At 25.9% G+C, this 14,366-nt stretch overlaps 4 protein-coding genes across 9 annotated transcripts; 2 read left to right on the forward strand and 2 right to left on the reverse strand.

Annotated features, from left to right (window-relative positions):
* Positions 1-189: 189 nt before the first annotated feature.
* On the forward strand, positions 190-3,828 carry LOC126865733 (uncharacterized). 2 transcript variants are annotated; one of them, XM_050618581.1, is made up of 4 exons: positions 780-973; positions 1,051-1,901; positions 1,995-2,054; positions 2,158-3,828. In XM_050618581.1, the coding sequence occupies exons 1-4, from the start codon at positions 925-927 to the stop codon at positions 2,404-2,406; spliced, it is 1,209 nt and encodes a 402-aa protein (XP_050474538.1). In that variant the 5' UTR covers positions 780-924; the 3' UTR covers positions 2,407-3,828. The 2 variants fall into 2 exon arrangements, with proteins under 2 accessions (XP_050474537.1, XP_050474538.1); XM_050618580.1 differs by having other exon boundaries at positions 190-1,901.
* A 226-nt stretch (positions 3,829-4,054) lies between these two features.
* LOC126865740 (E3 ubiquitin-protein ligase RNF25) lies at positions 4,055-8,056 on the reverse strand. 3 transcript variants are annotated; one of them, XR_007689643.1, is made up of 7 exons: positions 7,728-8,055; positions 7,574-7,645; positions 6,754-6,994; positions 6,271-6,489; positions 5,875-6,186; positions 5,406-5,674; positions 4,055-5,347 (listed from the first exon to the last, which is right to left on the reverse strand). XR_007689643.1 is itself a non-coding variant. In XM_050618599.1 (7 exons), the coding sequence occupies exons 1-6, from the start codon at positions 7,751-7,753 to the stop codon at positions 5,495-5,497; spliced, it is 1,050 nt and encodes a 349-aa protein (XP_050474556.1). In that variant the 5' UTR covers positions 7,754-8,056; the 3' UTR covers positions 4,055-5,347; positions 5,489-5,494. The 3 variants fall into 3 exon arrangements, 2 of the variants coding, with proteins under 2 accessions (XP_050474556.1, XP_050474555.1); XM_050618599.1 differs by having other exon boundaries at positions 5,489-5,674; positions 7,728-8,056; XM_050618598.1 differs by having other exon boundaries at positions 4,055-5,674.
* A 357-nt stretch (positions 8,057-8,413) lies between these two features.
* On the forward strand, positions 8,414-9,776 carry LOC126865741 (PRKR-interacting protein 1 homolog). Its single transcript, XM_050618600.1, has 3 exons — positions 8,414-8,773; positions 8,973-9,152; positions 9,271-9,776. Exons 1-3 carry the CDS (start codon positions 8,675-8,677, stop codon positions 9,589-9,591), a joined length of 600 nt encoding a protein of 199 aa, XP_050474557.1. The 5' UTR covers positions 8,414-8,674; the 3' UTR covers positions 9,592-9,776.
* Positions 9,695-14,274, reverse strand: LOC126865728 (HEAT repeat-containing protein 6). 3 transcript variants are annotated; one of them, XM_050618573.1, is made up of 13 exons: positions 13,953-14,274; positions 13,535-13,783; positions 13,217-13,447; positions 12,889-13,143; positions 12,318-12,741; positions 11,958-12,250; positions 11,525-11,866; positions 11,205-11,452; positions 10,891-11,110; positions 10,740-10,817; positions 10,462-10,668; positions 10,227-10,343; positions 9,695-10,130 (listed from the first exon to the last, which is right to left on the reverse strand). In XM_050618573.1, exons 1-13 carry the CDS (start codon positions 14,124-14,126, stop codon positions 9,960-9,962), a joined length of 3,009 nt encoding a protein of 1,002 aa, XP_050474530.1. In that variant the 5' UTR covers positions 14,127-14,274; the 3' UTR covers positions 9,695-9,959. The 3 variants fall into 3 exon arrangements, with proteins under 3 accessions (XP_050474530.1, XP_050474529.1, XP_050474531.1); XM_050618572.1 differs by having other exon boundaries at positions 12,318-13,143; XM_050618574.1 differs by lacking the exons at positions 9,695-10,130; positions 10,227-10,343 and having other exon boundaries at positions 10,529-10,671; positions 12,318-13,143.
* Between the last annotated feature and the right edge of the window lie 92 nt (positions 14,275-14,366).

The raw sequence follows: 14,366 nt of genomic DNA on the forward strand, positions 1-14,366 counted from the left end.
CCATGCGCGCTACTGAGTACTGAGATTATCGTCTCTGTGAAATTGTCTCTAAAACGATACTAGCGCCATGATATGAATAATCTTAATCGGCCTTAATATATCTTCACTTGTACAATCGATAGGTTACCTTCTGTAATTTTTAATTATTTTTATTATAATATTATTGTGGACTTTTAGAGAGTCTAAAATTAAAAAGCATATATAGTTGATACTACTTTTTAGATTCCATTTCTAACAACAATATTATAATACCATAATTTTCCATCATAAAGTTCATTCTCATGAAATACTTATGCTCTTTCCACAAATTGTATAAATTTTGAGATATCTATATTTGATGATAAGTATTTAAGTAAAGGATATATTTGCATGTGTACTATACACGTATGTAGTCGTATTCTTATATAAATATAATATGAAGTGACATTTAAACATATATATACAAATATACATAGTCTACAATTAACATATGTCATGTTCAGTATTCTTCATATTTACTAATATAATAACAAAAAGAATACCAAATACTTTCGCAAAATAAAGTATGTATGATATATATATTTTATCAAAATACGAGATGTTCCAAAGTTAACAGTGCTGGACTAATATATTTCGATTATAAAATTAGATTACAACCTACTCATAATATGTTGCATTTAATGAGAGAAAACTTAGAAAAAATACACTATTCACATTAAATTACGGTATAATTTGGAATAATGGACAATTTATCTGATTCATTTAAAGGAGAGTTAGATTCTGTTACATCAACAGATTCTCTGCAATTGATGGCCGATGAATTTCATATTAGACACTTATCAACACCAGATGTTTCAAATATAGAATTATCAAAACGTGTTGCATTATTAGAATTAGAAAATGAGCGACTTCGAATAGATTTAGAAAATATGCGTATTGAACTCAATGCCAGAATTGCTGCTAATGAAGGGCTTAAAGGAAAAATCACAGAATTGTATGTAGAAATGCAGTTAGTAGTTCAGGAAAAACAAAAATTACAAAATACTCTAACAGATGTAAAAAATCATTTAGATGCATCAGAAGCATCTGTAAAATGGTATCAATCTCAAGTACATGGTCTACAAGCAAGCAAGAAAACATTACAATTAGAAATTGATACTTATCAAGGAATTTTGCAGCAAAGACAGCAAACAATAGCAAACATAAATGCTAGATATAAGCAATTAAACATAGATTATACAGAACTTCTTCAAAAACATAGAAAAGAAAAGCAAGACTTGGAATATGAGGTACAAAACTTAAAGACACAAAATCAATCAAACAGTATTTTAGAATCATTAGATATCAATACATCAAGTTCTCCAGATGTCTCCACAAAGTTAGAATTAACAGAAGATGAATTAAGAGATACAAAAGCAGAGTTAAAAACATTAGAAAAACGACTTTTAGGTAATGAAGTTTCCAAAACATTGATGGAAAATGCTTTGGCTAAGCAACGTATATTAATTACAACTATGGAAGAAAATATACAGAAATGTGAAACTGAGAAAAATCAAACTGCTGATACATTGCGTAAAACGCAACTTGAAATTCAAAAGTTAAAATCTGAGAATGAAGCATTACAGACTACTCTGTTGTCTTCTAAACAGGAACAAAGTCAGATAGAAGATGCAATCTTTCAATTGCGATTACAGTTAACTAAAATGATTGCACAATATAAACTTTTAAAATCAAAAAATATAGAAGCAGAGGAAAAATTGAATTCAATGCAAGATGTAATAAATGAAAATAAACGTTTAAAAACATTATCATATGAAGCTAACACTGCTTTAATCAGGAAACTTAGACAAGAAAAACGAAAAGTTAAAAGTTTAGAAAATAAACTTCATGGAATTCAAATAAAGGGACATTTAACCACAATGGTATAAAATGTTATTTTATAATGTATATATAAGAGTAGAAGACTTTATTATGGAGGGATTACTTATAATTATCTTATAACTATTCTGTTTCAGAAAAACAAAATGGAAGTTTCTTTACATGAATGCCTAAAACAGGTTTTAATGAGAAATAAAGTAATTTTTTATATTAACTTTTTAACATAGACATTAATTGTTCATTCATAATCTTTTTATTTTTATCAAGAGATTTAGTATTAAAACTGGTTTTATCCTACAGGATTTGAAAGATCAATTGAAGGCACTAGCAAAAACTTCGGATGAAAGTATTGATGAAGGATATGGTGACAACAGTATTGTTAGTTCTGTTTCTATAGACATTCCCTCACCAAAATCTATCAGTCCAGTATTATTAGATGCAGCTTCCAATATTTTGCTGCAATGTAAGGACTTTTATAAACCAGTACAAACAGAACTTGAACAGTTAAAATTAAAACTTAATAAACTAAAGGAACAATATACTACATAGTATTAAATTATTTTCAATCATTTATGATTTTATTACATATCCAATGACTGGTATTCATAATATTGATTATAAATTAATTGTAAATATACTAACTTATTATTAATTTTATAATTTTATTGTTATAAGCATCCTAAGTTGAACATTTATTTGTATAAATTTTTTTTCAAAACTAACAATTTATACATTCCTAATCGAGATGAAAATGCTATGCACAATTTTAAATACAAAATACAATAAAAAAAGAATTATTTTTATTTGTTACTAAATTATATTAACTCAAGATTGAAACAAAGATATGAATGTATTAATATTACATACATATCGCTAAATTATTATATTGTTACTTTTATAATATATCCTATCTGTTAATTTTCATAAAATGAATGTAATAAAAGAGTCAGATTCTATTTTATAAACGTTGATTCCTTTCATTTGTAAGTAATATCTATTATAAATGTTATATATATTTTTTTATGATAAATATATATATAGTCACTTCACAGATATTTTTAAAATACTTTTTACATACCTTTTTCTTGATAAATAAGAATTATAATGAAATGACTTTTTTTAAGTAGAAAAAGTGAAAATTACTATTTTGGCAACATTTGTGATATGGTATATAACATGGGAAAATAAGAATTTTATGTAAATAATGTGCTTTGTTCTAATGCAGTGACATTGGATTAATGAAATAGAAATTGCAATATCTAATGAAGTCTTAGGATTTTATCAGAAGTTTTAGAAGCTATTAACTTTGCAACTAAGCAATAATAATATAGAAAATTATAGATTTCAGAAATAATAAAATAAATAAAGGGTCAATAATAGAAGACAAATATATACTTAAGACAAATATATGAAATATAGGATTTTATAGAACGAGAATTGAATGTTTTATTAAGTCTTTTATTAAGCTGTTTGTAACATATTTTGCATTAATTATTTCGAAAACACTATAAATATTATTATATTATAATTCATTTTATTTTTAATTAGCCATACATTAAAATTTTATTCATGGGAAATTTTTTTGTTTATTGCATTTAATATTTGCTTAATATTAGTGCAATTTATATATAAAAGATTTTTTCATTGAATATTTTTATTACATTTGTAAGAAACATATATCAAGATTACAAAGATTCTATAGTTATAAATACATACTGAACTTCCAATTTTTAATTTTTGGCATAAAAAGTTATGTACATACATATTTATAAAATAAGCGTACTGAAAATTGAATTACACTTTTCTTCTCTTAAAAATATCACAGGTAAATATAGTATCGATATAAAGAAAACAACAAAGTTTTACTTTGAATGTATTGAACTAAATATAAGTTCTTTGGTACTTGTATGTATAAATAAATATTATATAAAATAAGTTTAAAAATAAAGAAATATTATTCTTTCAATCTGATTTTAGAAATACATTTAATTCATTCATTTTCATCCTTTTTAAAGGAATGTAAGTTCAACAAGAAGATACAAAAATATTTACTTCTTTATTTCATATAACAAAAATTTTGTTGTAATGAAAATTAAAGATTTAGAAGAAACTTTTTGTATTATTCCAATTACACTCATATTGAACTAGGTAAAGTATTTTAATATATACAAAATATAATATAAAAAACAAATAGCTATATGGTATATAGATTTCATTACAATTTTCAATCAGACAGTTCTTTGTTCATTTTTGTTGAGACAAAGTGAAAATAAAGGTATTTTATATTGATTTACAGTATATTACTTTATATTATTTAAAATATAATTTACAAAAAATGCATAATATTATTGTTTTATGTTGTATTTTGTTTAAAAAAGAATAAAAATAATTAATCGTTTTTACGTAATTTTACATGTGCTGAAACATTTTATCGTTTATAAAAGCATTTTCTATTCTATTTTTAGAGATCATAATTACCTTAACAATATATAACTAATGTCAAATGTATTTTGCTAAATGTCATTGCTATAAAGAAGAATTTACATTATTATAATAAAATTAATATCTTAATTTATTTGAATTGGAATGATCTGATGTTTTCATTCTTTAAAATTTTTTCCTATTTTTTGTTATTACTCTTTTTCAAATATCACAATTACAAGGAAGATTTTTACATATTAACAAAACCTACTTTTGCACCCAACAAAGAAATATTTACAATAAATCTCTTTTTTAACAAGATGTTCAAAAATAAAATGAAGAAAACAAAATACAAATAAATTACAAAAATCAAAGACTTACATTTTTTCAATGTATATACTACATGACTGCAGAAAACATTTTGCGTTGTTCACATTATTTTTTGAATAGTGTTCTTTCAGAAGTAGTGGTTGATTTATACATTAAACCAAAGTTCTCAACTCTTGAGAGAAAGGTATATTTCACATGTTAAACTTGATATATAATAGCATTACATACTTTTTCTAAAGATTTACATTGCTTCTGAATATATGCATAGAGCAAAAGTGAAATTTTCGATTCCTTTAAAAGGAATGAACAGGTATTTCTTTAAACACTGATCCATGTCTGCTCTGTTATATAGTACAATCTATATTATTAATAAATTTTTATATTAATAAATTTTAATAAATGAGTATTGTAAATTATGAAATTTATGTAAAAATGATTAATTTGAAAGTGATACATGTTATTTTTATACTTCGAGACTGCTAAATTTTAAATGACTGGTATAAAATATTTTTAGTATAACATTTTGATTGGGTATCTTTTCTTTCTTTTGCTTGTTTGTAATATGCTACAGTACTTACAGCTCTGTATACATATTTATATTTAAAAAAAGAACTAACTTTTGTACGATTGTAGATCGTTTAAAAGAGCACCATGGCTTCAGGAGTCTTAATGGATTGGAAGTCTCAACATATCCCATTTTATACACCGCTATAACAGGAATGTTGCCGAACAATGAAACCTATAATTTTAGTACATAAAAGTGATTTGAAATTAAACAGTTATTATATAATACATACACAATTATGCTACTAATGCTGTTCATATTATTGTATACACTTAGCAAAATAGAAGACCAGACAGTAAATAATTTATCTCGAACCCATTGTCATCTGGGAGTAGATTCCGTGTGCCTAACTCTGTCAAATTGACGACGATAATGAGTTCGTCCACGACCTCTGTTTCGATGGCCATGGTTATTATGACCTTGGTAATTATGATGTAGTTGCCTTGATTGATAGTGAGCATGATTTTGTGTCTGTGAGGACTGTTTTGATTGTGGCATTTGCTGAAGGAAATATTTTATTATTAAAGTATTAAAATTAAAAAAACAAAAATTACAAATTATAAATATTAGAATCTTTAGATACATATTATCAATTATATATTTTTTCATTAACAAGTAAAAAATTTATGTAAAAGTTCTATATAATTACTATTTAGTTTGTCAATACAATCTTTATCATTATTTTTAACATATAAACATACCATATGATCAACAGGTTGCATATTTTGATTTGAATATGCATTTAAACTGGTTCCTGGAGGGTTGGGTCCTTCAGTAGTAGCACCTGGCTCATCTTCTGTTCTAACCAATGTTTTCACACCTTCGGCTTCTAAGTCAATTATACCACCCCTCCGTTGTTGCCTTAAGAATAATGCTGCCATTTGTTTTTGTAATTCTCTCAGCTCTGCAGTTACTGAAAAATCAATAGCAGCTTCAACATCAATTGGAGGTGGAGCAGACCATAGGCTTTCTACATCGCAATTGATGGATTCTCTACACACAGGGCATATGGCCTGAAACAATATGTTATGTTTAATGGTAACTAGGACTGTCACAAATTTGTTTAGTTCCATATTCATAACTACATATTAGTATACCTGGAATTTATTTGTTGCATCTTGTTGCCATTGTGGCAATTTTTCTTGTTCTTCTCTATAATATCGTTCTGCAGCAGCAACATGTGCTGCTAAACAGTGTGAATGAAAATAATGATAACATTCAGTTTTTGTAAATTCATCTCCTTCCCGAAAACCATACAGACATATGGCACACTGATCCGTTGGAAGATTACTTCTTGTAAGGTGTTCTCTTATTAACTGTTATAATAATATCGCATAGATACAAAACATAGCATATAGCCAATAAAATAATAGTTACAAAAGCACAATAATATAACATAATAATATCTAAAGGAGATAATAAATGAAACACTACAAAATCCTGAAGTAACTCTGATATAAATTGAATAGCAATATAATAAAATTTAAATATAACTCTTGTACATACATTTTACACAAGCTCAATGTATACTTCAACATATTTTATTATTCATAGAACACTTTCTAATATGTGATACATACCTCAATGAGTTCAAACATAACTGGTTGACCTATGAAATCCTTACATTTTGCTTCTGCATCTGATTGCATAAGCCTCACTGTATTTTCATCTAAACCTCTGGGATTTCTGAGACTAATAGTAGGTGATATATCAGGATATCCCACAGGTAACTGAACAATCAGTGTTACACAAACATATTGAGACTGTGAATCTTCACCAGTTGAGGGAAATAACACAGTTTCAATACATTCTGGTTCACCTCTGAAAAAACATTGATTTTTCACAATACATAAATTTCTAAATTCTCTAATATCAGTTAGTTTGTGGTTCAATGAGAATTTATTATAAAGATTAATAAATATAAGTAAATCATAGAGTATTAAAAATATCAAATTCTTTATTTTACAAATACTACATATATATATATAATATATATTATATATATATAATTAAAAATACTTCTAATAAATAATAACTAATATAATCAATATATGATATTGTATAAAATTATAACACTGACAGTGTTATTAAGGAATATCTGTTAAGCCTCCAATTTCATACATTTGTATGAAGATAAATATTCTTATATTATATTCTTTTATATTATTTATATTTTTTATATTACTTTACTTTATTGTTAAAATTTCTTCCTTTCCTATATAAGTACATATATAAATATTAAATTTAAAATGCTTTGTTAATGGAACAAATATTTAAATCATAAATAACATTTTCTAATGGTACATTACCTATAATTTATAATAATTGAAAGTCTCAAAATGACAATTGATTTAGTTCATTTATTAGGTTACAAACATTACATTCCCTAAAAAAACCTACCTGTCATTTTCTTTTATATTTAATTCATCGTCAAGCAATATCGCTTTTAGTGCTTCAATTTCGTCAGTTACTCTATAAAATAGTTTAATATATAATAAAAAAATGGAACATTCATTGAAAATACATTTACTATAAGACCTTGCTCAAAAATTACCTTTCATCTATTACGGGTTCTGACATTGTTCCTAAGATATATAATAATATGCTTTATTTTGTGAAAATTACTTCGAATTTGACAGCAGATCTTTTTTCAGTTTTCGGCGATTATAGGATTCTTGATAAGCGTCAATGTGCGTCAATATTGAAAGCCTTCTGCTACTATTACTGCTACCAACTGGATCGCTTCAGAATTATTGGTAACATATTACTACTGTCACTAAGAGAAAAATTTCACTAAAGAAAATAATTTAATTCTGCTGTAGTCACAGCTAAAAATTTTGTTAAACATTTTTACTTTTTTTATAACAAGTATTTTCAGTATAACAATATATAACATATCATTTACGTAATATATAAAAATATATCGTAATATATAAATATATATCATAAAATTTTGCCAAAATAAATATAATAAAAATTATTAATTATAGGTAGTTAAATCTTAAGAAGATAAACTTTACTTTAAATAAAATATGTGATTTATATGTGTACATGTAATTATTAAAAAGTAGCACTTAACGTTTTTTAGAATCATGTATAAAAATATAGCAAACAAAATTTTATGAATAAAGTACGAAAGTTAACATTTATAACAAAAATTATAATAAAAATAAAATTAAAAATAAAGTTGGAAGCATTATTAAAAATATAATGTATACATATATCAAAGATATAAATATACAAAAATATCTAAAATTTTTTTAAATATTTTTTAATACATATATTTATGATTTAAAGTTTTTCTTATAAGACTAATTATACGATTATACTTTTAAATTTGTGTATATCTGGAATCGATGTAATTAAATCGATTTTGTTTTCTGCATATTTCACTTTTATTATCATGTACATAACCTCTCTCTGTTACCATTTGACAAGAATTGTGAATTAGTTTAAAATTGGTTGAATTAAAATTCTTTTTTTTTTTGGTAATATATTATAATGTCAGAAAATAAAGAAAAAGAAGAAGAAAAACCTGTTGTTGCAAAGACAGCAATTGATTTGCAACGCTTAAAACTTCAAAAATTAATGAAAAATCCGGTAAATATATCGAAATATTAAAAAATCAATCTTAGTTGTCTTTTTTCTTTAATTCTAATCCTAACGAATATTAAAAACATGGGTGTCAGAAATATTTTATTTTTTCATATGTAGGATACCTAGAAAGATTAGGAAAAAAAGATTAGATGTATATAGGATATCTAGATTATCATCATAAAATGTTTATTTATTGCAATAGGAAAAGCCTATCATATTACCAGAACGGCCTAAAGCTAAAAGTACACCTACAGTACCAGAATTTGTTCGTAATGTAATGGGTAGCAGTGCTGGTGCTGGTAGTGGAGAATTTCACGTATACAGACATTTAAGGCGTAAAGAATATGCAAGGCAAAAATTTATTCAAGAAAAAGGTCACAAGGTAAAATAGAAATAATTATAAAATGTAAATTTATGTAACTGAAGCTATTTTCATAATTTACTTTCTTTACATTATTAACTTTTATAATTTTGTTATATGTTTGTAATGTTTTCACTAGGAGCTTTTAGATGAAGAATACCACAGAAAGATTGAAGAAAATAAAAGAATAGCTGAGGAAATAACTGCAAAGAAAAGAGCAAAAAGATTAAAGAAAAAACAGAAATGGAAACAAAATAAAAAGATGAAGACTGGAAATGTAGAACAGCATAACAAAAGTGCAAATGCTGATTCAGATGAAGAAAGTTTAGATGAAGAAGAGACAGGAGATAAAAATGATAATGAGGCCCAAAATATATCTAGTAATGAAGTTAAAGATACAAGTTCTATAAATTTAGATGAGAATCAGTCTAAACAATCGAATACTCTTGTAAATACATAAATAAGAATGAAGTTAATGGTGCAGGAAATATGTGTAAATATGAACAATTCAATTTCTTAGCAAAGATAAATAAGATTGAAATTAAGACGCCATGTAATAAAAATATATTATTATATATATAAATTTTATTTTTAAAAAAATTCAAAGAACATATTTGTTAAATAAATTTAATCTGCGCTTTAATATTCTGTATGTACATCTTTACACGTTTATATACATACATGCTTATATACTTACGTACATGTTTATATATTGTGTAAATAAACACGTATGTATGTTTTCGGCACAATTATTGTTAGAATTTCAAATATTGGATGCACATGAATATGTATTATTAATATACAATTAATTTATTATTTTGTTAATTGTTAAGTTAAGACAACACTATCTAGGTTGTCATATCTCTTAGTTCTTTCAAAAATACTTGCTAAGACTTGAGCAATCTTTCGTTCTTCCAATAAGGAAGCACTTCTCATATATTTTTCTAATTGAGATTTTGCCTTTATTAAATCTCCCATTTTTTCAGGCACAATGATCTCCTAAAATATGGAAAGGTTGTAAAAATGATATAATAATATTTAGATATTGATTCTGTACAATTTAATTTTTTATTGATTGATATATTAAAATCATACCTGGAACTGTTTCACATAATTCGAAACATCATCTACATGTTCGCTTATTTCTGTCCAAAGATTTTGCAAATCTGACACTTCTGTACAAGTAGCCACATGGCTAAGAGTAAGGCATAACTAAAAACATATATTGAAGATATTGATAGACTAATGTTTAATGAACTATGCTAGAATTTATTTAGTATTTAATATTATTTATTATTTAGTAATTACCTATAATTTTATATTTAATTACCTGTTGAATAAGAGCGTCACGGTGAGGATATTCGATGTAACTCGGTACATGCTGAGAATTTTCAAAAGCTAAGATAAGACTCTTCCATAAAGTTATAATATACTTTCCGTATGAGTTACAGGAATATAATGCCCATGCTGCATTAGTACGCACTTTAAAATTCGGACTATCACAAATTAAGTTACACAATACAGGAAACACCTGATCCTACTAAATCAATAAAATTGTATTTATTATGATAAAAAAATTAAAGAATTTACATTCTGTTCATTACATACCCGCCAAGATGGCTGTAATATATTATCTGGGTTGTTACTTAAAACTAATCCCAGAGCTCGACATGCATTCCAACGAACCTTTAATTAACATAACAATTAATAATGCAATAAAAGAGTTATTGATGCAATAACAATCTTTTAATTTATGTACCTTCATATCGTTTCCTACAGTAGCGCAATTTATAAGAGCCTCTAATCCTGATGATGTGTCTTTCAGTATATGTTTGTTAGGACATAAGTACAGAATACTTCCAAGAGCCCGAACAGCATTGCATTTTACTTTATCATTGTCCTTAGATGCTTTAATACTGACTTGATAAATTTGTGGTAATAACATTTCCAAAGGAATAGGTTCTACTTCTTCGTGATTTCTACAAGGACAGATTTTTTATTTTGACAGAAAAAATTAAGTTGTAAGCAAATATAAAAGATATTAATTAACTATTTAATATGTTTATAACTAACGTTTCTTTAGAGAGGCAATTGCATAAATTAGCTAATGCCCAGGCGCCCTTAATACGAACGCCAAGATTTTTATCATCAGCAGATAAACAAACTATATCAGCTAAATCCATTAAAAATCCAGTTTCTTCTTTCAATGCAGGTAATGTGACTAACATTCCCAATGCTCGCAATCCAGCAGCTCTTACAGCACTTTCTTTATCATGCACTGCGCCAAATAATATTGTAATGATTAGAACTGCTTTCTGTCTCTAAAAAAAAGTTTATATGAAATGTGTATGTATAATAAATTTTAGTAATACAATTTTTATATAAATACTCACTTGAAGTTGGGCAAATATAATAGAATTAATACTGCCTAGACAATCACATGCAGCTTCTCTTATTATTGTTTGTGGATGTTGAAGAAGGGACGTTATAGGATCAAATATAATATTCCAAAATACTGAAACATTTTTATCCTCTGAATCAATATTCATGAGACAACCAGCCATAATTTCTAGAGCCCGACAAGAGTGCAAGATTATTTGTGTTTCAGAATCTTGTATGATTCCTACTAAAGTCATTGTAATTAATTCTGTATGTGGAAACACAAGACTTCCAGTACTAAATGCCATTCTACCAATTAATTTTAGTGATTGAAGACGAACAGGTGTACTCATTGTCTAAATAATTGGATACATGATTATTTATTTTCAAAAAAATTCTATGCTTTATATCATTCATGTAAAATTTTAGCTTAAAATGTAAGTATACCTTATTTGATATATTTTCCAAACAAACATGAATTAAAAAACAAATATTTGTTTCTTTGAATAATTCATTATTGTATTCATTTATCAAATTATTTTTTAGATCTTCAATATCTATCTCTTCTTCTCCTTCTTCATCTTCTTCTGTATTGTCACTAACTGAAATATTCACAGGTTGATCTGATGCTATGTTTACAGCAGATTGCTTTACGAGTATTTCAAATATTTCTGGGGTTACTGGATCACAGGAAGCAATAGCTTCAAAAACTGACAGTGCAGCAACACGAACTGTTGGATCTATGTAAGACATAATAAATATAAAATTTTATTTTTGAATAAGAAGGTATATTAACAATAGAAATACCTTTGTGAAATATGTATGGTCTACAATTTCTCATTAATTTTGTAGCAAGTCCTGTTTTCAAACGTGTATATGGTGTGCCTTGAACTAAAGCAGCAGCACATTTTAAACCATGGGTTAAAACAGCTACATTTTTTTCACCATTTAAAATCAAACATAATGTGAAATGCAATTCTTTTATCATTAGGCATACTGTGCCAAAAAAGGTAATAAAAGATGTATGATGGACATCTTCTGCATGCATTAGAAAAGGTTTAGCATCTATCAATAATTCTGTTAGTGTACTTAGCATATGTTGCTTCACTTTAGATACACATTCCTTTAAAATACTTCTAGTCAATACTCTAGCATTGTTTCGTGATCCAGTGGCAACAATTTGTGGCCAAAATCCAAATATTTCACGACTTGGTGAATTTTCAACGAGTACCTGCAGTAACCGTACAGATTCTAATCTTACTTTAGAATCCATAAAGACAGAATTATTACTTTCAGTATCTGAGGTATCAGAATCACTTGAATATAAGCTAACTCCTTTGCATTCTGGTACAGTGTTATTTTTTACTTCAGTACCAACCTTTTTAATTGGTAGTTTTCTTACTTTTGCTTTGTGATTCTTCAAATTCTTACATTTAGGAATTATATGAATTCGTTCTGGAAGATTCATTACTGCAGGACGAAGTAGCTGTGGTTTTATGGGAGGATAGTCCTTGAGACCGTAAAATAAAAATGCTTGCACTACTCCCAAAATTTCTCCCATGAAATCAATGGAATGTGGCAACATTTCATTAACTGTTATTATTTGCAGAATATGTAAGCACGAACATAATATCTAAAAATTTAATTTACCAATAATGATAATGAAAACTACACAGTTTAATTTTTATTCCATATTTATTACTCACTTTTGTATGATAATATTTATTGTCATTTAAATATAAAGAAGAAGAAACAATATCTAGTGTGATATCTTTAATGATATATATCAATTCTTTTGCTATGAAAGTGCTATTATAGCTCATTAAAATTCCTTCTAAACAACTAATTGCACTATAGTGAATTTCAGACCATTGTACATGAGATAGATTTAAATACTTTTTTAGTAACTGATCATCTTCAATTAATAATTTCAAATACTGAAATAATATGTATTGTTATAAATATTATGCATTTGTAATATTTCATTTATAGATATAAAATAATTTTAAAAAATTTGTACCTACATGATTAATATTACCAAATTGTTTATTTGTTAATAAACTTTTTAAGGTTAAAAGCATATTATTATGCGTAATTGGTAAGGCAGATTTAAAAACTTCTATAATCCATTCGTTGCAATATATAAATGTTTGTTCTTGAAGCTCAATATTGTTTTGAGCTATATTGACTAATAGTTTACAAAAATTTTGTATCAAAACAGTTTCTGCAGGCGTAATGATAACACATAATTGTTCAATCAGCAATTGTACTGTCTAAAATGTTATTGAAAAGTAAAGCAGCAATTTTTATATTATGTTTTTATGTTTTGATTTAAACTAACAGTCAACTAATATAAGCTAAATTACTTGATACATATTTTAATAAATATTATATATTAAAAAAAATTAATTACAATGAATTAAATTGTTTGTTTAAACTTACATCATTATTTAAACTTGTCAAATATCGGTAATCAAGATTATTAAGATCATAAAGGTAATTGTTGATCAACTTTGTTTCACTATTTTTCTTCCTTTTTGTCAATACAAGTAGTTTTTCTACTATGCAATCAAATTTAGTGGTATAATCTGTAGAATCAACTTGTGTTAAAGCCATATTTGTATCTTTTTAAATATAACTATAAAACATTTTGTGATGAGAAATATTTATTTCGCACAAGAATTATGTCATCACAAACGAAATTATAAGATCTCGTGTCCTAGGAATTGAAGTAGTACAGTACCGACTCGATCACATATCGACTACATAGTATATATGAAAGTCAAAAATGCGATTTAATGCTGTAAATTTAGGAACTATATCCAATATGTATTCGGGGTTTACTTATGCTACATC

This window comes from Bombus huntii, chromosome 5 (assembly GCF_024542735.1).
Source record: "Bombus huntii isolate Logan2020A chromosome 5, iyBomHunt1.1, whole genome shotgun sequence".
Lineage (NCBI taxonomy): Eukaryota > Metazoa > Arthropoda > Insecta > Hymenoptera > Apidae > Bombus > Bombus huntii.

What these genes read in the sequence shown, in the direction of transcription:
- LOC126865741 (XM_050618600.1), top strand. Translation starts at nt 8,675, where the DNA reads ATGTCAGAAAATAAAGAAAAAGAAGAAGAAAAACCTGTTGTTGCAAAG. An exon ending in AAAAATTAATGAAAAATCCG is followed by an intron (nt 8,774 to 8,972) that starts GTAAATATATCG and finishes TTATTGCAATAG; the next exon opens with GAAAAGCCTATCATATTACC. An exon ending in TTCAAGAAAAAGGTCACAAG is followed by an intron (nt 9,153 to 9,270) that starts GTAAAATAGAAA and finishes TGTTTTCACTAG; the next exon opens with GAGCTTTTAGATGAAGAATA.
- LOC126865740 (XM_050618599.1), bottom strand. Translation starts at nt 7,753, where the DNA reads ATGTCAGAACCCGTAATAGATGAAAG. An exon ending in AATATAAAAGAAAATGACAG is followed by an intron (nt 6,995 to 7,573) that starts GTAGGTTTTTTT and finishes ATGTTTTTTCAG; the next exon opens with AGGTGAACCAGAATGTATTG. An exon ending in TTATGTTTGAACTCATTGAG is followed by an intron (nt 6,490 to 6,753) that starts GTATGTATCACA and finishes TTATTATAACAG; the next exon opens with TTAATAAGAGAACACCTTAC.
- LOC126865733 (XM_050618580.1), top strand. Translation starts at nt 720, where the DNA reads ATGGACAATTTATCTGATTCATTTAAAGGAGAGTTAGATTCTGTTACA. An exon ending in AGGGACATTTAACCACAATG is followed by an intron (nt 1,902 to 1,994) that starts GTATAAAATGTT and finishes ATTCTGTTTCAG; the next exon opens with AAAAACAAAATGGAAGTTTC. An exon ending in AGGTTTTAATGAGAAATAAA is followed by an intron (nt 2,055 to 2,157) that starts GTAATTTTTTAT and finishes TTTATCCTACAG; the next exon opens with GATTTGAAAGATCAATTGAA.
- LOC126865728 (XM_050618572.1), bottom strand. Translation starts at nt 14,126, where the DNA reads ATGGCTTTAACACAAGTTGATTCTACAGATTATACCACTAAATTTGAT. An exon ending in AATTTGGTAATATTAATCAT is followed by an intron (nt 13,448 to 13,534) that starts GTAGGTACAAAT and finishes ATATTATTTCAG; the next exon opens with TATTTGAAATTATTAATTGA. An exon ending in CTGTAGGAAACGATATGAAG is followed by an intron (nt 10,818 to 10,890) that starts GTACATAAATTA and finishes TGTTAATTAAAG; the next exon opens with GTTCGTTGGAATGCATGTCG.